Genomic DNA, 25197 nt, shown 5'->3' with positions numbered 1-25197 from the left:
GCTATGAACGGGAATTCAAATACCGATACAAACAAACTCTATGGCGATGAGCTCAGCGGTAAAAGTGTCACGTTGCAAACAGGAGGTCGATGGTTTGATGGTCCTAAGAATTTCTTTTTACTTATTACCGTATTTTACTTTCATTATAGTTTTCTTTTTAAATCTTTCCATAAGAAGAAAATTCAAATAGGTTTTTATACACAGGATATCTAAAAATATTGCATTGAACTTCGAACGGTCCAGAGATAAAGTTACGATGTTGATGACTTTTATATATAGAGCGTTCCAAAAAATGTTATATTTACCAACCGGCGAGGAAAGCACTGCGCAACGGTGCTCATGCCGCGTGCAGTGAAAGGTCAACTCCGCGTCGGCGGAGTTTGCCATCATTTCTAGTATTGATTTTTATTATGTGAATAGAACATTGTATATCTAGTAGTAAAGCAGAAATATTCCCAGATGACAGACAATGTATATTTTTTTCGCAAAAATAAAAATAAAAAATGATGCTTTCTTAAAAATTAAACCTGAGACGCCTCAATTACTTTTTATCCATCTCCTTGAAGAATACAATCCCCATAAAAATTATAAAATTATTATAAATATTTTCTAAAATTACCTCGAAATCGAAAAACAAGCTATTAAAATATAAAATTAATATAAACATACTTCCTGTATTCGGCATCTAATGTAGTATTACTGTACTGCTGTGCCAGTTTCATGGCATTGACTAATTCTGCCATATCTTTGGACAAAACCTTATGCGCCATTTCAACCTCTCTTTGGGAAGACACCGGAAATTCAATAACGATAGCATCCACACTGGCTAGGAGAGATCTAAGCTCCAAACCAACTTTCTTCACCAAATCGAGGTACTGATCGGCGATGGCCTGTTGGACACCCTGGGAAAGCGCCATAACGGCTCTGACCACATCAGTCGTACACTCGTACACACGATCGTGTGTCCTATCCAAATTGGCAGTAGGGTTCTGGGATGCCGCTTCCTACAAAGTTTGTAAAAAAAATTATACAAATACAATATAAATTATACATACAATATACAGGGTGATTTTAAATGAAGTGGCAAAAATGGTACCAGTGAATGTAGAGCCAAAAATAAGAGGATTTGAAGTAAAAATACCTTATATGAAAGTTGCACCCCTGAGGCGATATACCCTCTTAAAGGAGGGGATTGAAATTCACATTTTAATTTTTTTCTGTAACATGAGGAATGCTAGAGACACAAAACTTGGTATGAGCATCCTTCTAATAAAGAGACAACTTTTCAATATTTGTGTGAACATTTGCGTATTTTATAAAGGAGTGAAACAGTCAACCCCACTGCAATATTTTATTAGAAATTTTTTATATGAAGCAAATTATTTATTTAAAAATATTTATTGGGAAGACCGATTTATTGCGCAACTTTTTTTACCTCTTGTAATTTTTCAATAAAACTGATAAAGACTAGTATAAAAATTAAATGCGTCATCGTTCACTAAAGGGGTAATTACGAAAATTTGTAAAAATAAAGTAGGCGGATGTCATAGCAAATAAATTGTTATTTATCATATTAATAAATTGACACTTTCTGTCAACCAATAATAAGTACCAATTGATTAATTTATTATCAGAATAATTATGGCAAATAATATTTATACCAATGACGAATATGTCGACATGCTCAGTGTATTCCGAATCCAGAAAAAATAGTAACGCTGCAGTAAGATTATACCACCAAAGATATCCAAACCGACCGATTCCTTATAGACATACATTGGCCTCGGTGGAAGAAGGCTTCGCGAAACTGGTAAAGTTCAGCCCAATCGTGAGGGTGCCAGAAGAAGGCGTACTGTCGGAACTGATGAAACTGAGGAAGCTATACTGGAACATCTAGAACAAGACTGTGGTACAAGCACAAGACAGGTGTCCAGGCAACTGCAAGTTTCTCACAGTCTTGTGTGGAATGTAGCATGAAAATCTTTTATACCATTTTCACCATCAACCCGTACAAGAATGACCCTGATTTACCTAACCGCGTGGATTTTTGTCGATACTACATTAATATTTCCAGGCATGACTTAAATTTCCTAATGAATATACTTTTCACCGATGAAGCAAATTTTCCTAGAGTTGGTGCAGTAAACCTTCATAATGTTCATTCATGGTCGGAAGAAAATACTCATGAAATATTTGTTTCAAGATGTCAACATAATTTAAGTTTAAACGTTTGGATGGGAATTGTAGGAAATACTCTAGTAGGTCCTTTTATTCTTCCACACAGGTTTGGAGTGGCCGACTTAGATTTTTGAACGAAAATCTTCCAACATCACTTGAGGATGTACCCTTTGCTACACGTCAAGTGATGTGGTATATGCACGATGGGGCGCCTGCACATAGTATACTTGCCGTTAGAGAATGGTTAAATTTAAATTACCCGCTGGATTGGTCGTGGTCATGACGCCCCTGTTTGTTGGCCTGCATGTTCACCTGACCTAACGCCTATGGATTTCTTTTTGTGGGGACACATAAAAAGTATTGTTTATGCCACTCCTGTTGCCTCCTTAGAAGGACTATGCTTAAGAATATTTCAGGCAGCAGATGACCTTCATAATAACCAAGAACTGTTTGTGCGAGTGCGTTATATCTTCAACAGACGTATTAAGTTATGCTTGCAGCAAAATGGAAATTATTTCGAGAATATTCTTTAAATTTAATTTTGCATTTCTTGTTTTTCGTTTGTACAGTGCAACCTCTTTAATCCGAACACCACATTGTCAGGCATTGTTCGTATTATCGAATCGTTCGGATTATCGAACATACTATAAAGATTTGTACATACATCTATTATGTAAGTACATACACATTTTATTATAACAATATAAATATAAATTATATAAGACACATAAAACTTATATAAGGTAAAACATAAACATGTAGTTACATATACATAATATATGTATTATTTTACGCTTTTCACATTTTTTATTTTTCTTCCAAAAAAAACTCCAAAATTGTTACACAAAACACGACACGCAACAGGTTCTTCGCTATAGGCAAACAAACTTACTACGCGTACGTGCGAAGCGATCCAGTCTTTTCTTGTCATCGTTCAGATTTGGCCGTTCGGATTAGCGTGTGATCGGATTAATGTGTGTTCGGATTAAAGAGGTTGCACTGTATTAAATTTTATTTCAGATAAATAATTTTACTTAATACATGTCTCATAGTCATAAGTTATCAAACATTTTTCATTAGTTAATAGCAAATTATTCTTAACGTTATTATTAAATTACCAGCTTATTGACAGAAAGTGCCAATTTATTAATATAATAAATAACAATTTATTTGTTATGACATCCGCCTACTTTATTTTTACAAATTTTCGCAATTACCCCTTTGGTGAACGATGACGCATCTAATTTTTATACTAGAAAACTATAGGTTTTATCATAAAATTACAAGAGGTAAAAAAGTTGCGCAATAAATCAGTCTTCCCAATAAATATTTTTAATTAAATAATTTGCCTCATATAAATAATTTCTAATAAAATATTACAATGGGGTTGACTGTTTCACTCCTTTATAAAATACGCCAATGATCGAAAAAATATTGAAAAGTTCTCTTTATTAGTAGGATGCTCATACCAAGTTTCGTGTCTCTAGCATTCCTCATGTTAAAGAAAAAAAAATAAAATGTGACTTTCAATCCCCTCCTTTAAGAGGCTATATCGCCTCAGGGGTGCAACTTTCATATAAGGCATTTTTACTTCAATCCTCTTATTTTTGACTCTACATTCACTGGTACCATTTTTGCTACTTCATTTAAACACACCCTGTATATGGAGTAACTTTAAGGGTCAGTTCTGTTAGGCGTAAGTGTTCCCAGAATTTTTAATCAGGAATAGTCGAGTTATAACGTCCAGTTAAAAAATTTTTATGGCCCTGATCAAGCATTTCTCCATCCAAGGACACCGAAAAAGGATGAATGAGATCAAAGTGGAACTGTTGGTTTACTGAACTAGGTAATATCAATACACCTGATGAGGTATGACAACAGAGTATTTAGAGGGCAAAAAACAAAGAGCCAAATTGAACAAGTATGGCTGAATATGTATTTTAGTTCTTAGTTCATCGGTTTACAAGGTGGTTTTTTCGTGTACTTTGTGTGTCTTCATTGTTAAATTTCTATGTGGTATTATGAAAAAAAACATGTATACAAATCAATTACGATTGGGAGAGGATATGGACTAGTGGTTAGCAAGAATCGTCGTTTGATGCTATACTACCCTGTCCAGTCGTACGGTATGAAAATTACTAAAAAAAAAAAAGTAATAAAATTCAGTTTCTAGGAATCCTAAAGATCGAAAGCAGCCTCCATATAAATATGACCCAAAATCAAAGTTACACCCTGCATATTCCTTGACTTACCTTCGATTTTTCAGAATCACTACCCTCCGATCCACTGATCTGATGTTTTCCAGTCATGGTACTGGTAAGAGACCCTGGTGGTGAATGGCTCTTACTGCTACTAACGGATCCTGTACTGCTCTGAATACCATTTCCATTGCCACTCAGAGACAATGCCCCCAAATTGCTGCTCAATTGATAGGTGGCGGGACTCGCGTTATTTACGTAACTTGGACTAGTTGGAAGCGAAGTCATAGAATATGCGTCTTGAGTTGGTTCTTGGTCAATTGGCGAACAGATGCTTAACCTCTTCTTCTGAAAAAAATACAATTAAAAAATATATTTGAATACATATTATAGAAATTGAAAGATAATTTAGTTTTATTCGTTTGACCTACCAAATGTGTCTCGGATTCGGCCAGCCATTTGGAATCCTCTTCGGATTCCAACTGTTGTTGACGCAGTTTCTGTTTCAGGATATTGTTGAAGTTAGCCGTTGGGTCGACCCATACATTTTCTAAGAGTTGATCACCATAAAGAGAATGTTGGGAAGAAGTCGCCTAAAACAAATATAACGTTTTTCACCACCACCAAGAAAAAATATTAATTTCATTGGTTAAAACTTTTGCGACATAAAAAACTATACAGGGTGTATCACAACGATGTCAACAATGAAGTGTCTGGCTCAATCAAGTTTTAGAATATCTTATACAGGGTGTATCTTTAACTAAGGGCTCAATTTTTTAACGGAATAGTATGTGTTCCCCATCAGGGAACGAATTTGGTTGTACGTGCATATTTATCAGTTTTTAAATTTTTAAACCAATTGTATGAAGCTGACAATGGCAGAGATCAAAACTACAATAGAAAATAATTTTGTAAAAATAAATTGCTTTTGTATTACTGCCTTTTGACATAGTTTTTTTTATGTCAGTGTTTTATAAAAACCAATATCACATAAAACGTAAATAAAAATACTAATGTAGACGAAATGATTTTTTAAATAATTTTTAATAATTTTGCATTAGGTGGGCAAAAAGACAACGGTTAACGTTAATTCGGTGAAATCAGTGATCAATGCTGTCACTACTTCTTTTTATTATATTTATTTTATTTATTTGCCAGTTTACGAGATGTTTGTAATACATAAGGCAATTCCAAAAATTTTTAAGTGAAATATCAGTTTTTACTGCAATCGAAATAGAAATTGTACCCTGTAGTGTTTTATTAAATTTAATTTTTTAATAAAATTTAAAGTTGTGTTTGTGTCTTATAAAATGATTTATTTTAGTGTTTAGTGATAGTGGATACGTTTGTGTGTCTTCAGCGTTAAATTTCTATGAGTTTCAAACTAACTCCATTTTATAGAAAATCTGCATTAAAATGGGGGAAAGTCTGTTATTTGTGCATGAATTCATATTTAGACAAACTGTGTAATAAAATCTATAAAAATGTATTGTTGGTTGCCTATTTGCTATAGAGCCCTGTGAAGGCCTAAGCGTTGAAATATGAGGTGTCGAAACAAGTTGTACCTCAAAATATATTTCAAACAAATTAACAGACATGCGTTTATATAAAAAGATATTCTTAAATTTGTATAAAAAATTCTTCTTCATTTTCGACACGTATGCCTGTATACTATTTACTAAAAAATTAACATAATATCTGAATTCGCAAAAGTTATCATAATGATAATGTACATGGAAAAAGGTGCAACATGCTTTAAGTAAACACAAAATGTATCTACAATATTTAGTAAAGTAAAACCGTGCAGTATACGTGTGATTCAAGCAAATCAAACAAATATTATGTTGGCCGAGTAATTTAAATTATCTAACTAACGATGTGGCCTTGAAATCGTAGGCCTCTTTTAAATTATTCGATTAATTTTGTAAAAATTAAAGGTAAGTGTAGCATATATCCGAAATTTTTTCAACTATTTAAGTTAAAATATACGATTTCGTTTATCGAAATATTAGGAAAAATTATCGAGTTACCAAAATCCCTTTTTATTTTTCTGTGCTTTTTAAGGGAGTGGAAAGATAAAAATTTTGGCTATCGTGATTATTTTCGATTGAATATTTTTAATAGTATGCCAACCAATAGAGATTTTTTGGCACACTTAAATATTACAGCAAATTTCATGTATTACCGTTTGAAAAATACTAAGTAAATGAAAACCCAGTGATTTCCCCAGCAGTCGTGAACAATTTTTTTTTTAAACAATAAAAACTGCAAAAAAATTACATTTTTTGTTTTTTTTTTATAATATCTCGAAAAATAATGATCAAATCGTCTTACTCTCAATAGGACCTTTGTAAAGAATAAAAAAACCTATAAAATGGTTTTTTATGTGATCGGATCAGTTCATTTTTTACTTAAAATAGACTTTTTTAAAAAAATTATAACTGTCAAATTTGAAGCTGGAAAAACAATCTTGTGGAAAATTACTGATAATAATACATAGTTTAATCGTATGCAAGATGGTTTCTGTCCGATGTATAGTTTTTGCACAATTACATTATAAACAAATTAAGGTCTTTTTTGCACAGCGTGGCGAAGAAAAATGGTCCAATTTAAATTCTGAGAACGGTATCTGAAAGTAGACAATAAAATCTCCAATTTGTATATCTCGAATTTTCGCCTGGGTAATGGGAAATATGCTGAAAATACCCATGAAAGTCGCCCGAAACGATCGAAAGTACGCTCAAGCCAGAGTCCTCCGCTCGCTGCTTCTCCCACTACCAACGTGGAGGGTACTTTCGATCGTTTCGGGGGACTTTCAAGGGCAATTTTAGCATATTTCCCATCACCCAGTCGAAAATCCGAGTTATGCAAATTGGAGATTTTATCATCTACTTTCGGATGCCGTTTTCAGAATTTAAAATGGACCATTTTTGATAAATCACGGCGCTGTGCAAAAATACCCTAATTTGTTTTTAATGCAATTGTGCAAAAACTATGCATCGGACAGAAATCAGCTGGCGCACGATTAAACTACATATTATTATCTGTCGTTTCCATAAGATCGTTTTTCCAGCATCAAAGAGTGACTGCAAAAAAAGCCATTTTTTCGCCTGTTTTTGAGACTGACAGAGGCAACAGGGAAAATCCTAAAAATATTATAAAAATATCCAAATACTCGTCATGAAAAATGAAAATGAGCATCACTTTCAGTTTTTCGAAAATCACCCTTATTTAGGGGCTGAAAAGAGAAAAAAGTAAACAAATCAAGAATCATCAACAGTTGTAAAACCCCAAATATTTCTATGTCGTTATCAAAATAATATTATGAACGTGAAAATATCTAGTTTCGTATTTGATGCGGTCAACCTTTAATATCCCTAAAGGAGTGAAATCATCCCCTAAATGCCTAAAAATGCAAAAAATATATTGTTACAATTTTTTTCTTTTTCTTTTAAACTTATATGATTGAACTTAGGGGTGGTTTTACTCTCATTTAGGGGTATTTTCCTTTGGATGTAGTGATTGTGGGTTATTAACGGTTCAATTATCACGTATAAAAGAAAAGGAAAAAAAATTTTAACTTTTAATATATTTTTTGCATTCTTAGGCGTTTAGGATGATTTCACCCCTTTAGGGATATTAAGGGTTGATTTTCAATCCGGACAAGATCGTATCAAATACGAAACTAGATATTTTCACGTTCACAAATTTATTTGGATAATGACATAAATATTTGGGGTTTTACAACTGTTGATGATTCTTAATTTGTTCACTTTTTTTGTCCTTTCAACCCCTAAATAAGGGTGAATTTCGAAAATTTTTGAAAAACTGAAAGTGATGCTCATTATCATTTTTCATGAGTTTTTGGATATTTTTAGAATATTTTTAGGAATTTTCCTGGCGTTTCTGTCAAAGTCTCAAAAACAGGCGGATTTTGTGGTCACTCTTTGATCGAGTTATGAATTTTTGGAAAAAGGTCTATTTTAGAGGCTTTTCCGGATTTTCTCTGTAAAAAATTACCCGATCGGGTCGCACAAAAAACCATTTTATAGTTTTTTTTTATTCTCTACAAAAGTCCTATTGAGAGTAAGACGATTCCTTCATTTTCCGAGATATTATAAAAAACCCAAAAAATGTAATTTTTTTGCAGTTTTTTTGTTTAAAAAAAATTGTTCATGACTTTGCTGGGGAAATCACTTGGGTTTTCATTTACTAAGTATTTTTCTAAAGGAAATACATAAAATTTGCTGTAATATTTAAGTCTTTTTTTAAGCCTCTTTTTTCACTCTATAGATTGGACCTTGAAACCTTGAAATTTTAATTGAGGCTGAAATTGATGTGGAAGAAACCATGTTCCTTCATTTATCGTTAAGTTATATGTATTATGAACAACATAAAAAATTTAATAAAAACAATTTACAACCATGCTTCATGCCAATAAAACAAAAAAAAATGAATATTAGCAAATAATTAAATTTTTAATAATGATCGCTTGCTTTTTCACAGCCATATTAATTTTTATAAATTTTTATGTGGACAAGTGAAAAAATTAAACTTGTAAATGACATGCAATTAATGGTAAAACAACCACAACTCGCCATTTCAGTATCTTTAGTACCTACTACAAATTTTAGGCAAACCACATAAAAACATATAAATCTCAACGGATCGGATTAAGATACCACAGCATTCAGCTATATATGAAAAAAGCACACAAAATCATTCGTAATCAAGCCATGCTTGATTCGAACCTGTGGCCGCAGTTCCTGAAACTTATTATCGATCTGCACGGCAGTGGCTTTCTGAACGAAAAACTGTTGTTTATGAGCGCAACTCTTAACGTCAGCGCCACCAAAGTCATAAATACTCTCCTCGAACTGTTGCATCTCTTTGGTTTTATCACTAAATTGGTACATCACAGGGTTTGGATGGTAATTGGGTACGTTTTCTGGGTCGTAAAAGACCTGCTGGGGAGATATATGGGTGTTGCGATCCAGAGATCCCATTTTTGGGGAAAACGCAGCTGTCTGACTACCGTTTCTCTCTAAGGATCCCATTTTAGGGGAAGTGTTTCGCGATTTACGTTCTAACGATCCCAATTTTGGACTGAAGACACCCGATTTGTCTAAGCTGCTGTGTGAACTATGGACTAAGTGAGTATTTCTCTCTAAAGAATTCAATTTCGGAGAGGAATTCTCAGAAGATTTCCTCTCTAGGGAATTCATTTTTGGGGTGGCGCTTCCAGTACTAGTACGAGAGGGGGTCCGTTCTAAAGTACCAATTTTTTTTATTTGATCGACTCCGGCTGCGTTTTCTGGAACCTCCGGATCTAACTTGTGGAGGTTTTGGATGGGAATGGGTTGGGTGATTAAGACGGGTTCGGGAGCATCGTCTTTCTTTTGAAAATCAACAGATACTGTATTAAATACCGAAGCTGGTGTATTGTATGCTGCTGGACTGAATCCACGTTTCTCATTTTCTTTCATGAGATGTGCTAAAACTTCTGGATTTTGAGCTACTATGTACGTCTGGGATACTGAGTTTGGTCCCTCCATCGATGCAAAAGTTGTTGAATCCACAGCTGAAACCAAAACATAATTTATTGAAGCTTTTATTTGAAATCTACCCTATAATATTAATAACAAGTGAATAAATTGCATAATTATTATGATATTAAACTTGATAAAAGGGACGACTATTTGACCAGTCTTGTACAAATATGAATATATTTTTTTTTTGATATTCAAACTTTTATATAAAAATTTGTAAAATTGCATGTTTAAATGTAGAATATTTAAAAACCAAAGAAGTATTTTTTTTTTGTTGAATTGGTATGGGAGTTTGGAACAGAAAATGTGTCAGTATTTCTTCTACTATAATGTGGAATTATGTAATATAAACTGTTTATCATAACTGCCATAAATAGAATCCATATCATTTTCGATTAATTTAAAAAAAATACTAATGATAATATTATCTATTTTCTAACAATCTTAAATAAGTAAAGTTAAAGTTAGTAAAACTTGAGCATATCAAAATAATAAATTCAATTTCTTTTATAAGGACAGATGATTTTTTTTTAACTTTCTCAATTTTATCTACAGTGTGTTTTTCAGGTTAAAAATACAAATAGTATCCTGAAGGTAGGTTATATTCTACTAATCATTTTATTGATGTAACAAAAGCCTGGCTTATGATTTTTTAAAATGGCCTTTTTCCAGAAAGTGGTATTAGGCATTTTTTTTATCGAAAAGATAATATTACCAGGCTATTCAACACCCATCAAAATACCCATATAACAAATTTGAACGACAAATGTCTATTGACTGTTTTTTTTATGTGGTGCCAAACTGAAAAGTCAGACAGCTAAAAATTAAGCAGATCAAATATTGCCATGAAAGTGAAAACATGTACCAATCGGACAAAAAAAAAATACACACTCTAAATTTAACACTTAATTGCAACCACAACAGAAATAATAATTAACGTAAAAAAAATATAGGTAATGAATTATAAATATTAAGTTGTTAAAGAAAAAATTGCAAAACAATCTAAATTAAATTTTAGTTTTTTCGCACTATGGACTTTTACTTTTGGGGTTGTATAAAACAAAAAGTTTATAAAAACAGACCAAGGAATTTGGATGACCTAATAAATAATAATTGCATAAGACAAGCTTGTGCAGAGATTACTCCACAGCGGCTATACAGTGTAGGAAAGTTCCGATGGTCTATCAGAAGTTACGTGAGAGTGATAAAGTAAGCCATAGAAATCCATGTGATAGACAAGGATGGCTATAATGAAGGCGTCTAATAGTCAACGCCCATTTCGCCCTTCCACAAATAAGAAGTGGATCTTATTTGCGGAAGGGCGAAACGGGCGGTGACTATTAGACGCCTCCATTATAGCCATCTTTCTCTATCGCACGGATTTCTATGGCTTACTTTATCACTCTCACGTAACTTCAGATAGACCATCGGTACATTCCTACCCTGTATAAATTGTTTTTAAATTTAAGAATTGGAAAAATGGACTGTAAGGAGGTTTGGTGGAGAAAACTAAAACTTAATTTAGATTAACTTTTTGCAATCCGTTTGTTTAAGAACTTAGTATTTATAATTCATTACATTTTTTGTAAGGTATTATTTGTATAATTAATTAATAATAACTAATTAATATAATTAACAGTATTAAATTTATAGTGCCTGTATTCTTTCTTTGTCCGATTGGTATTTGTTTTCACTTTTATGTCGATCTTTGACAAACTTATTTATAATTTTTAGTTGTCTTATTTTTCGAGGTTTGACACCACATAAAAAAACACTTAAAAGGCATTTGTCGTTCAAATTTGTTATATGGGTATTTTAATGGGTGTTGAATAGCCTGGTAATATTATCTTTTTGAAAAAAAATGCCTAATACCACTTTCTGGAAAAACGAGCCTTTTAACAAATTGTAGTAGGCCAGGCTTTTGTGACATCAATAAAATGATTAGTAGGATATAACCTCCTTTCAGGGTAACATTTGTAAAAGAATTGGCTTGCGGAAAGTCCACAGCCTTCTCACATTTCCAGAGGTGTTAACCTGAAAAACGGGACACGCTGTATATCTACTGCAAACCAAATAACTGCGGCACATATTCTAATATGCTTCTAGGGTATGATTTTTAGGCTTACAAAGAGAATTTTCACAACGGAAAAAAATTTAATTGAATTTGAGAAACAAAAATATCAAATAGGCTCATATTTGTGCTAAATACATATACACTGTGTCCCAAAAGTCCCAGAACAGCAAGATATCTAGATTAATAGTGAGTGAGCTCTAAATGAAAGAGAAATAATGACGATTTTGATGATGAGAGGATATGGCGATCTCAAAAGGTCATTCGATCAAGTGGTTCATTTATTTAATAATACGTTTCCAAACAGAACGCCAGTATGAAAATCAACTGTGTGCAGAACAATACACAGGTTTGAAGAAACTGGAACCGTAATGACAATAACACTGTTAAAGTATTGCAATTTTGTGGAAGATCCTCAACCTTCTGTGCGTAAGGCTGCTAGAGAACATGATGCAAGTAGTAGATCATCTATTTGCTGAATTTTAGAAATAAACTCTTATAAACCTAACAAAATACATTCACTGCAAGAGTTAAGTGAAGATGATTATGATCGAAGGCTTGATTTTTGTAAAACAATAATGGCAAAAGCTGACCACGACCCTAACTTTATAATTAATATTTGTTTCTCCGACGAATGTACTTTTACTGTTAATGGTTTAGTAAATCGTCACAATTTGAGATACTGGAGTGATCAAAATCCTCAATGGATAAGAGAGGAACACACCCAGAGACCTCAAAAAATAAATATGTGGGCTGGTATTATTGATACTACCATTATTCGTCCGCTTGTAATTGATGGTAATTTAATTGGCCAAAAGTACGAAAAAATGTTACGTAATCAAATTGTACCTGCTTTACAAAACTTAAGACATGAACTTTGACAGAATATGGTTCCAGCAGGACGGTACAACATTTCATATATTGGTGTTCGGCAATTCCTGGATCAAATATTGCTGAATACATAGATGGATTGGGAGGAGTGCTATTGAATGGCCATTACTTAACACTCAATCAAAATTTCTGTACCTAATATTTGATTCTATGCCAGATGGGCTGTTCACATTTATATTAGAAATTCCCGGTTTGTTAAAATCACCTAAGTATAATTAATATTTTTGAATTTAATCCTAAAAATTCTCATAATTCCATTTTGTTTTTTATAGCTATGTTAGATTTCTAAAACAATTAAAATGGATCATTACCTTGCATGGGATACCTATTAGGCTTTGGTGGGGGCGCGAAATCGTCATTGGGGCCCCAAGACATGGCGGCAGCTCTACGGTTTTCTCTCCGTAGCGTTTCCTGTTGAGCACTTCTTTCTTCAGATAAAATCTCCTGAAGTATTTCCTTGATGTCCTTAAAACTAGGCCTTTTACTTGGTTCGTAAGACCAACATTGCGACATTAAAGAATACAAGCGAGGGGGACAATCGGGCGGTAACGCTAAACGTTCACCGTTTTCTATTTTACCAATCACGTCGTTGTTCTTCACACCTTGGAATGGTTTTACACCTAACATTAGAATCTCCCATATGCAGACACCTGAAATAATAATTGACGAGTGAATATAAAATACTTCATACTCTCTGTGCTACCCACCAAACATCCAAACATCACTGGCAGTCGTAAACCTCCTAAAATTAATACTTTCCGGGCTCATCCACTTAATTGGCAATTTCCCCTTGGAGGCCTTGTAATAGCTCTGATCGTCCCCCATCCACCTCGACAGTCCGAAATCAGCGAGCTTAACACATTTATCCGTACTAACTAAAACGTTTCTAGCTGCTATATCCCTATGTACATATTTCTTAGATTCTAAATAACTTAAAGCCGTAGATAGCTGGAATGCATATAGTAGGAGAGTCGCCAGATCTAGACGACTCTTATTATTCTGGAGGTAAGCTCTCAGCTCGCCCAGCTTAGCCAGTTCCATCACGATCCAAACCGGCGAGATCGAACAGATTCCAATCAGTTTGATTATATGCTGGTGGTCAAACTGTTGCATAATATCTGAAAATGAAAACAATGATAGTTGGGGCAACGCTTAGTAGCGTGGCTTGTACTTACAAGCTTCTTCCAGAAACTTTTCTGTCGTGGCAAGATCAGCATCACCTTTACAAGTTTTCACAGCCACAGGAATGAGCGTGCCATCTTTACATCTAACCGTTCCCATGTGAACATCTCCAAACTGACCTTCGCCTAATATTTCGTGAAGCTCGATTTGGTTCCTATCCAAGCTATAATTTTTTGCTAAAAATAATACAGTTCTTGATTAATAAAAATCGCCTAATAATATAGAGATGTTGAATAAGTTCTTCATGTTTTCCAACAGATGGCGTTACCAGAACTGTATGTTTAAGATGGTAACGCTCTTATAAAGAAGTACTATAAGCAACCTTGAAGTTCGGTGTATGTTATTTTGTCACAGTGTAAAATACTTTTTTTTGTAATAGTGTTTAATGCCGGTGTCCCATGCATCCGAATTCCGACGATACAAAGATCCGAAAGTGTCGCTATTGGTACATTTAAATATTTTACCGCTCATTTTCACCTGAAAATTTTAAAATTCATACGATGTCGGAAAAAGTAGAAATAATTTTAACTTTTGTCCGAAATCGTAAGTTTTTTAACCTCACTTTTTAAATTTTTAATATACTGCGATTGTTATTGTTTGACAAGTTTACAGTGAAATAAATGTTATATAATGTCAAATGTAGAAAATATAATACAATGTATATTTTCTATGATATATACCTATGGTTGTCATTTAAAAATATTTTTTCTTGATCTTGTAATAAATTCCATGGTTCTATTATACTTGATTTCTATGAGATTAATTTCGGATGCATGTGAATTATATTATATCATTCGTATGAATAAAAATATTTTCGGATATCGTACATCGGAATTCGGATGCATGGGAGGCCGGCTTAACATGTTGATTTTCATGCCAAAAAAAGAGTATTTGCGGGGAATCTTACTGTACTACTTGATTCAAAAGAAATCTGCAGCTGAAGAATACAGAATTCTTGTTCTGTCACAAACAACATGCAGAAATTGGTTTAGGCGCTGTAAAAATAATGATTTTGACGTTGAAGATGAAGAACGCTCTGTTGCGCCACAGTTTGAAGATGATGAATTGGAGGCATTACTTCATAAAAATTCATGTCAGACGCTAGCTGAACTTGCAAAATCATTAGAACTTGATCACACAACAGTTTTAAAATGTTTGAAAGCATTAAGGACGATTCAAAAACACGAACATTAGGTGTCATACAAGTTGAAACTGAGAGACGTCCTGAGCATCTTTGTATGTGTGAAAAGCTGCTTCAATGGCAGAACAGGAAATTTTTTGCTTCGTATCATGACAGGGGAAGAAAAACGGATATGCTACGATAATCCTAAGCCTAGAAAATCATGGGGTAAGGCCGACATGCATCAACATCGTTGGGGAAGCTGAATATCTATGATTCCAATTAAACCATCATGGAACATCACTATCGACTACAATTGATGCATTTGAGCCGATTATTGAAGGAAAAACGGCCTAGACAATGCCCCTTCTGATTATCACTTGTTGAGATCGATGGCACATGGCCTGGCTGAACAGCGCTTCCATTCTTATAAAGATACTAAAAAATGTGCTGATTCTTGGATAGCCTCAAAAGACGTGTTGTTTTTCCGATGTGGAATGCCAGAAAGATGGGAAAACGTAGTAGTGATAGACAATACTTTCAGTGACATGCTTTTTTACAAATTTTTTTAAACAAAGTATTAATTTTCACAAAAAAACATCGAAAAATTATTCAACATCCCGATAAAATTAATAAATAATAAAATAGTAAACAGTAAAAACTAAAAAAAACAGTGAATTTTTTAGAGGCATTGTATAATTATAAATGTATAGATTACTTACCAGCAGGAACTGAGTAATCACCTTCCTCAACAATTTCTGCATAATCCTCGGACAACATTGTGCCTGTAGGGTTTGAAAAATTCTCTTTACTCGATTTATGCTTTGAAGGATTTTGGTCTGAAACCAATTACTAATTAGTTACTAAATGGTTTATGAGCATGCACTTTCCAAATATAAAAATTTCTTAAAACACAAATATAAAAAACAAACATACGCATTAGCAAGCACTAAACGTCCAGTCGAATGCATGATCAAAACAGGAAGAACAATCTGACCTATTACTTTACATGAATTCATCAAAATGAAGCTATTCATGTCAGCTTGTGGTCTATGCTTAACGTAAATATTCTGTATTGTTTATATCTAATTAGTCATCAAAAATTCACTTAGATATCACAAATGTAGTCTACAAAAATAAGAAGCATGCTTTATCTCAGTTCTAAAGACAACTATGGTCTGTAGTTCTATAATAAAATAATGTGCATGGTGAAATATAAAAAAAATTTATGAATCATAAAAATAAAATGTTACAAATTACGAATTAACTACGAAAAGTGCAAGAAATGCAAATAGATTAACTATTACTAACCTTTACAAGGACAAGGAAATTGTTTCCATACTGTAGCTTGTAAAGAGAATTACATACATTAAAATACTATCTAGAGAAGCACATTAGGTACTCTGGAGTAATGTTATATAGGCTGTCCCAACTTTATCTGGTGAGAGAACGTCTCAAAATAAGAAAAAGTTCTCATAATAAATATGGGTCGAGAAATGCTTAGTTCCTAAGACATATCTCTATTGCACCGTGTTATTTTAAAGTTTTGTGTCAATGAAGATGAAACGATAAACATTTAAAATATTAAATTACTAATTGTAAGTAAAATTAAATTGTTTTAAAATAATAACAGTTTTAAATAAGGTATATTTTCATTTCATCAATAAAGAGTTTGTTACTATTTTTTAAAGCACTGTGTTTAGTTTGTGAAACTCGGTGTCAATGACCTGGATGAATTATCCAGCTACCATTTTAATACATTTGTTTTAGTTTTCAATTTAAAATTTGCATAATAAAATGCTGCATTTCATTCAGTGTCTTGTGTAGTGTAAAATATATCTTATAAAATTATTTATCTCAGTGTATAATGATTGTACAGTGTATTTCTTTTAATTATTATGTTTTTGTGTGATATTATGAAAAATGTGCATATGAATCAAGAGAAACGAAATTTGACAATGCATGTCATAGCTTCCAATTGAGTATATGTTCGAGCATGATTATTTGTGTTGTTCAGCGGCAGGGTGTGGACAAAAATTTTTTTTAATGTTTTCAGTGCGGAATTTGAGAAAACAAATTTACGATGTTTCTAAAGGTCAAAGGTAGCCTCCGTATAAATATGACCTTCACACCCTGTATACAAGAATTATTCAGGAGCCGGTAAAACCAGGGATACTAAGTAAAATGTATTTTCTTCATATAATAATTTTTCCCGAACGTTAAAATTTGAATTTTACACAAAAACAATTCTAGCATTTTTGCCATAAATTTTCTATTATAGTCTTTCCAAAGTCGGTTAAACATGTATAAAAACGCCTAGCAATAAAATTTAATGAGTTTCATAGGGGTCCCTAAAAAAGTTTTCTGTTAAAGGTAAAAAATTATAATAATTTGTAAATAATGTATAGAAAATTTCTATTATATGTTCATTTAACCAACAACATACTTTAATTGTATATGTCCTCAAACTATTTTATTATATCGACGGTAAATTTCATTTTGTTCTGCTTCAAAAGGTCTCCAAAATGCCATATTGCAATAATGTAAACAAAATATCCCTCTTATTTCTCTCTTTTGCAATTGTAATATGAATTATTAATAGAAGGTGCCTATAAGACATTAAAATTACCTGAATCACATCAAATTCCGCATTGTTGCACTGCACTGCTAGGCAATTTGTCAACGTGTCAATAACTGAGATTTATTGCCCAGTTGCCCAGTGCAGCTGTTATACGCATATCATCTACGGGGTGTATACATTTCTACCACCTCCACGTTTAGTTCGACCAGACCTGTATATGGGTATGGCTGAATAAATATGGGAACAAGTTTTTTAAATATTTAAATGCCGAGTTAGTCCAATGCTACGTCAGTGACCGAACCTAATACATACTGCCAACCTCTTGGTTCTAAATAAATGAACCAATGTCATCTCGAGAAAGGTAACACAGTATTTTACTTTAATCCCTCTGTTTCACACTGAATGAATTTGGTTCAAGTTACCATTTTAGTTTGTTCATTTTCAATTGTTTTAAAAAAACACTTTTAGGAATTTTAACCTCATCCTGCACTTCAAAAAGTAAGCATTCCCCAACTCATGTTTATGGAAAATGTTCTTATTTTAAAGAATTTCATCACCAGGCAATGACAAAGTGTAAAAATTTTAAAAATGATATAAAAAAAGCTCTAGTAATACAATTCGTTATGACAAAGTTAAAGAAACAATTAATTTGTAGAGGTCTAGCTTTCTCCAATATAAATTTAAATTTCAAGTTCAATGAGCTTTTAAAGTTTTTCTAGGACTACAACTGCTAAATTCTAACAGTCTAATTTCCTAAACAAGAATCATAAACCATAAAGTAAATAATTGTTACCTTTTCTATTGCAAATGGAAGTCTGCGAACCAGAATGCAGCCGGCAATAACCGTCGATAAGATCCGCTAAGCTTTCCGCGACGTCCAAGTTCGGGCAGGTGAAAAACAACACTTCCTGTGTCCCGGCGACCCTTAACTGTAAAGTGGCTTTGGTATGTTCATCGCAATCGCTGACTAGTGTTTGAATGGCTTGTATTTGATCGAAGTCGGCTATTTTCTTCGTCGTCGACTCCTGAACATTGGTATGTGATATACCAATGTCAGGACCTATCACCAATTCGACCGGGACTGTAAAGCTGCTCCCGAAATCGACCCGGAACCGTTCTTGATCGAAGTTTGTATGATATTTCAGTATCTCCAAGAACCTGAACATGCTCTCAACATCGGTGAGGTGCGCGAATTTCTTAAACTGAGCCTGTATGCTCTTCCTCAATGATTTGGATTTCATCTTCTCTAAAACGCTATTTGGTATGAATTTCTGCATGCCGATCTCCCTTTCCAAGTATTCGAAATTGGATTTCTTATCTAGGACGTTCTGGGGCATGTCCTTGAAGTATTTACGTATTTCTAGACAACACAATTGCACAGCCACTTCTTGATCGATTTTCTTATACAGTTCGGTGTGATAATCATTCCTGACCTGTAAATCGCAAAGAAATTAAGCCACCTGTCCAAAAAATGTACGATTAAAAGTTTAAATTGCCAAACACCCAAGTTGCTAAAAAAAATTGTGCATTGGGCTATAAAATAAATAAGAGATAAAGTCCTAAGATGGCTTTTTTAAATAGAACACACTATATATTTTTACATACATTCTGTCCAAATATGTAAAAATATAGTGTTAGTGTTCTAATTAATAAATCTTATCTTAGGTGGTACTCCAGTAAAACCTTATTGTTTCTGCAACACAGACATTAAAAAGTTTATAAAGTAACTTACAACTTTTATTCTTACACTTTTCTTCATATTCCAAAAAATAATGGAGAAAATACATGTTGACATTTATAATGTACAGAAGCAACCTATAAATTTGGATTTTTAACTAATAAACTCAAGAAAATTTGAAGCACTAAAATATTATTTTAAATTTTCATCAAACTTCGTAGCATATTTTTTGTTACACTCTGTAAATCTATACTTTGTGATTGATATGAAGTTGTTAATTAAGATTGACTGATATTAAATTAATTGCAACCTGACAAATATGATTAAGTGGTTTTTACCATGTATAACAACAAAATATTTCAGGATTGCATTGTAGGGTTTGGTACTGCAATTACATGGATAGAGGATAAATTCATTGCGCAAGGTTGAATAGTTGAAATAGGAAGAAAATACTTGTGATAAATTAAAATGTAATTACAAAAATTACTATTTTATGTAACTTGTATGGACTGCATATACTTTCTAATATTAACATTGTTTTCGTATTAATAAAAATTGGTCAAGTTATACATGTAATACATAAGTTGTGGTAAATCCTGGTTTTAATAAATTGACCAAGAAATTAGAGACAATAGAGCTAGTCATAATCTGTCGGCCAATTCTGGTGACTCTGTGTTTTTAATATTTAATCAGTAGTACAATTATGGCATAAGTTATAAGTTTATTCCATTTCTCATTCGCTGTTATTATTGTTTTTAATTCTAAAAATTAGTAGCTCCAAATTTGATCGATTGTAATGGAGATATGTAAAACCCACAATTTTTATTAATCAAATTATAGGTCAAAAATTGGTAAATGGTTTAAATAGGTATACTTTTAATTTTTGGAAAAATAGAGTTACTTCATTGTACTTATCTGTTTACTTACCTGATCATAATAATAATGGAAGGTGACTTTATCCCTATCATGAAGTTCCTTAAGACTAGTAGGCAAATATCTAACTCGAAGATCATACCTCCACTCAGAATTTGGGTGTTTTTTTAGATATTTTTCATGGACCTGCTGCATTGTTATATCCTGGTGTAACCAGTGCATCTAAAACATATTCGATGGATTTATTACTAAAAATATAAATTTCAATTTACTTGTTTTTAGCTTCTTTTAGTTGTTTTTATTTTATAAACTTTATAAGATAAGGAAATATATAACATGATTAACATGTAACATAATGACATTACTATTTGGCAAGTGAGATAATAAAAATTTGTCTTTGATCTGTATTATTAATATGTACAGCTATAAAATGTACATACACAGATATTTTGGCAATTATTCAACATCTCCGGGACATTATATGAGCTTTTATTTATCTGCTATGCAATTTAGGATTTTAGTGATAGAATATTTATAGATTCTAAAATACTACATTAGGAATATAAGTAAACTTGTGGGGTTGTATGCTAACCTCATTTGAGGGTGGTCTCGATAATCTCATAGCGTAAAGTCCATTATAATATCTCTCCCCTGTTGACAGCCGTTCTGTAACTGTTGATATGATACCCTTGATGTCGATCGAATCGCCATATCTAACTACATTGAAACCACCATTTGGCAGATGAACCTAAAAAAATATATTATTCGTATATTTCAAAGAATATAATTTCAGTTTATGCAGCGCACTTTGAAATAATTACTACCAAATCTTTAACGGTATATGTCAACATTGAAAAGTACAACTTGCAATTTATGTGTTACTGTAATTCAGTTTTAAAAAACAATGATTTATATTTTTCTTAATATTATTAGACGATATTGGTATTAAATTCATAAATTCAAAAATTAGCGAAGAAATATTAGAAGCAACTGATCTCGTTCTAATTTATCGTCAAATTTTGTTAATTGTAAGTGATTCAATAGTACCAATTTCATTTATTCCACAATTTTAACAGTTTCTTTTACACATAATCAAATATTTAGAAGAATAGTTTACATATGTGTTTGTTATTGCAATTATATAGGTTTGGTAAGAGTTAATAGCTTTAAAATTGACCAATAAATTGGCCAGTTTATTGAACGATTTATTGAAGAAAAAATTGGAAAATGTAAAACAGTTTTTAGACCCATGACTGTGCCTGAATACAGATTATGATATTTAATAAAAAAAATGGTCTCACCTTAACCGTGGCCTTGTCAGCAGTTGCGGGGCTGCTCTGGGGAGACTTCTTGGGGCTCTCCATATTGGTTCTTGCGGGGGCACACCGCACTGGTGAGCCCTGGTTTACGGGGGGTGCTGGTGATACATCACTGCAACAATAAAGTTATTTTTTAGAAAAAGGAAAAGTGAAATTCCATTTACAGAATTTACAGAAAAGTGAAAATTTGGGACAAATGTACACACCATTTTTTAAATTATTTTTTATTTTAGTAAAGACAGAAAAAAATAAAAATATCTGACATATTCTACATTCCACTCTATATATCTGTCACACATACAAAGTAATAATACTTTGTCAGATACTCATAAATACCATTTCAGTATTTATTTGGTTACATCGATTTTATTATCTTTTCATTGTAGGTAGAAACTGAATGAAAAATTATTAGATTAGATTTTTTTTACTAATTCTTTCTTATATCTAGATATTGATAGAGGTAGACATAAGTCAAAAAGTACAACTGGTATTGGGTAATATGTATTGGGACTGAAGCATGGCAGTTTTTACATTCACTGTATATATTTGTTCTTATAAAAAGTTAGGAAATTACAAGGCATGAGAAATGAAGTCAAATCGTAAAAAAAATTTAGTAAAATCCTTATCGTTTCCGAGAAAAAAATTATTGAAGTTGTAGTATTTTCAAGCATTACATCGCTGGACAACTGTACTCTTTAGCGTCAGTCGCAATACGCGTGGAGAGCCACGTGACCTCAGCGACTCCGAATACTGAAATCCGATTTTACAATTGCCGTTGCTTTAGTATTTACAATAGTTTTTTTAGTAATTAGTGTCAAAAATGGCTTGCGTGTATAACAACTCGGAGTTGATATCGTTTTAATTTATGGTGAAGCAAGACAACATTTGTGTTATGGTGAAACATTTGTGCTATGGTGAAACAGGACATTTGTGTTAATTCATGGAAACTGAGTAAGACGGGTCCAAATGGGTTTACACGTCGGTGGACAAAATTTTTAACAGTTGTTGTAACATCAGTTATGTCAAATTATTTTATTAATTAAAACCACAGATTAATTTTATTAATTAATAATAAAAATAACTGCCCTTTTTGATTTTTTCTTTACAAAATTGTATTTGTAAGAATCCCCTGTAGAAATTCTGAATCACCCTGTATATATTTTAGTAAATTGATTACATGAATCAAAAAAATTATTATATTTTCTATTATGTAAAAGGTATGGTTACAATAATAGCATGTCACTGAAGCTCCATATTGAGCACGATTTTTAGTGTTTATAATTTATTACAAGCAACATGATCAGTAATTTTCTTGTTGCATTGTTATAAGATTTAGGGATTTTTAGTTGGCACTGTCAATCCTGGAATGTTGGTTGCCTAAGTTCGGCGGTCACGTAAAATAACCCATTTATGAACGCTTTGCACTAATAGCGAGTCAACACCATTAAATTTCATGACAAATTTGAGGGTAATTGATTCATTGATTGGATTATTAGTATTCGTTCATTTAAATTCACAAATAAATATAAATTAGATATGAATAAATGTTCAGTATAATATTCACAAAAATGGACCTTGAAAACATGCTTTAATTTTACCTTAATTACTGGCGCAAAGCGCCAAATATATTTTAGCGAAATTACATTATTTTTAGCACTACATTAATAAATTAAAAACATGCGGCATTGTTTCGTGAAAATAATCAATTTATCAATTTGACGGCAAAAGTTATTCATATTTTTAATATGCAAATATTGGAACGAGAAAAAATGTACTGGTACCTACGTATAAGGACATTTCATGATCGCGAACAAGAAAAATTTAATATATAATTATATCTATACTATCAGATACAGTGTTTACGAAGAAAATATCTACTTACTTGTTTTAAAATTACCTCTACACAAAAAGCGTTCTGCATGGTCTGGTATACAAATAGTTGGTCAGATTGAAATAATGCTCAGAAACAGTGCCAGTAATACAGTCAAAGGCCGGAGCATCCTTGAATTACTACAAAATAGATACGTACCTACATAATTTACGCTTGATTTTATATTTATTCGCTGCCAAAGAAAATCGGGATTCAAAATAAATAACATAACTATCTCACGGACATCTTTTATTTTTATATTCAACTATCGGATCACTATCGGATTACTGAGAAATGTGGATTATTTTGATAAAAGATATTTTCTGGATTAGTAGAGTTGCATTATTTATAACTTAATATCGGAGATCGGTAAAGGACTTCCTTATTCAACTCTTAGAATAACCAAGTAAATTTACCGTTAGTCAAAGTTAGAAAACAATAATTTTATCTCATTAAAAAGGCTTACTGTTTGGTAATAATTGCACGAATCGAAATGGATGATGACTTCATTTTGTAATTGAAAAAATAACATTTCTACATATTTAAATTTTGGACATACAGCGGCTTATTAAGAACTAGGAGAACACTCTACATTTAAGTGATACCTACTGATTAAGAATATTCAGACAGATTTTAATAAAAAGAAATCCTAAAGTGACTTTTCCAAGAGTCCCGTCTAAATGTATGGACTGCCCTGCCAACTAGATCACCGTAATTCATTAAGCAAGTATATCTTGAAGCTTGAAGGCCATTATATTGTTCACAGAAAATTATTCGAATAGTGCATCCCAAATGAGTATTTTAAATCACCCACGCGCTTTAGAATTTGGCTGGAGCAAATATTTGCAGAAATTTTTGTGACGTAATATGTACTGGACCAGAATTACTGCTTCGTCCTCCTAATCGTTAGAATGTGATCATATTCTGTCAGTAGCGTCACACTATTAGAATTTTACTGCATAATAATATATAGGTACAGAGCAGAACTTGAACTTTCGTGCTATCTTTTCGGAAGTCCTATGTTTATTTACGCTACGATAACTTATTAATTAATAACTAATTATTATTCTAATGAGAATTGTTGGATTAATATATTCCGATAATGTATAATTCGATTTTTATTTAATTTAGTATTTAATGCCACATGAAAAATGAAAATAAAATAGACTATACAAAATTTTACTGCAATAGGTACATAAACAAAAAAAAACTGTCACATTGGACTTTCAGAATTTGAATCCTTATAATTAAAAATTTTGAGAACGAAAACAGAACAAATTATCCCCAAATATTAAGTTGATTTGTTTTATAGTTAAAATAAATAGTTAACTTTTCTTAGTGTGAGATATTTCTGGCTAGGCAAAGGTATGTTTATAAAACCAACACCTTAACCGATTCTTTTGGCACAAGGCATGAGCTATTTAAAATTTCTTTTTCTTTTTAGCCTAGACAGAAATATTTACAGGGGATGTCAAAATAGTTGTTTTACTTCATAAAAAAAATTCCTATCGGGCTGCGTTGTAGTTATTCGCCTTCAAACAAACAACTTCTAATTATAACTTCTAAGTCGTTACTATGACAACAATGAAATTTGGGCAATTAAAGTAACTGATGGTAGTGTTACTTTCCAAGTTTCCAATTTCCAATATGCCTGGATTATACAGGAGCAGATGAAATTATCTATTTA

The 25197-nt window shown here is 32.3% G+C and overlaps 1 protein-coding gene across 7 annotated transcripts in view; it reads right to left on the bottom strand.

Moving 5' to 3' along the window:
- Positions 1-25197, bottom strand: part of LOC108908870 (focal adhesion kinase 1) — a 173279-nt gene that overhangs the window by 6000 nt on the left and 142082 nt on the right. For 3 of the 7 annotated variants that reach the window (XM_018713033.2, XM_018713032.2, XM_018713027.2), the window contains 13 exons: positions 21623-21752; positions 20914-21069; positions 20376-20543; positions 18564-19203; positions 16501-16536; positions 15912-16028; positions 14063-14245; positions 13595-14005; positions 13199-13537; positions 9806-9957; positions 4808-4969; positions 4431-4724; positions 670-1004 (listed from right to left, as the gene is read on the bottom strand). In XM_018713033.2, coding sequence (XP_018568549.1) covers positions 670-1004; positions 4431-4724; positions 4808-4969; positions 9806-9957; positions 13199-13537; positions 13595-14005; positions 14063-14245; positions 15912-16028; positions 16501-16536; positions 18564-19203; positions 20376-20543; positions 20914-21069; positions 21623-21685 — 3056 coding nt within the window. In that variant the 5' untranslated portion in view covers positions 21686-21752. Of the gene's footprint in view, positions 1-669; positions 1005-4430; positions 4725-4807; positions 4970-9127; positions 9958-13198; positions 13538-13594; positions 14006-14062; positions 14246-15911; positions 16029-16500; positions 16537-18563; positions 19204-20375; positions 20544-20913; positions 21070-21622; positions 21753-25197 lie in introns of all 7 variants that reach the window. The other 4 variants (XM_018713026.2, XM_018713028.2, XM_018713030.2 and 1 more) reach the window with 4 other exon arrangements.

Source organism: Anoplophora glabripennis, unplaced genomic scaffold (genome assembly GCF_000390285.2).
Source record: "Anoplophora glabripennis isolate ALB-LARVAE unplaced genomic scaffold, Agla_2.0 scaffold81, whole genome shotgun sequence".
In the NCBI taxonomy this organism is placed as follows: domain Eukaryota; kingdom Metazoa; phylum Arthropoda; class Insecta; order Coleoptera; family Cerambycidae; genus Anoplophora; species Anoplophora glabripennis.
Note: the sequence above shows the minus strand (reverse complement) of the source record. Positions and strands in the feature narration are given on the sequence as shown.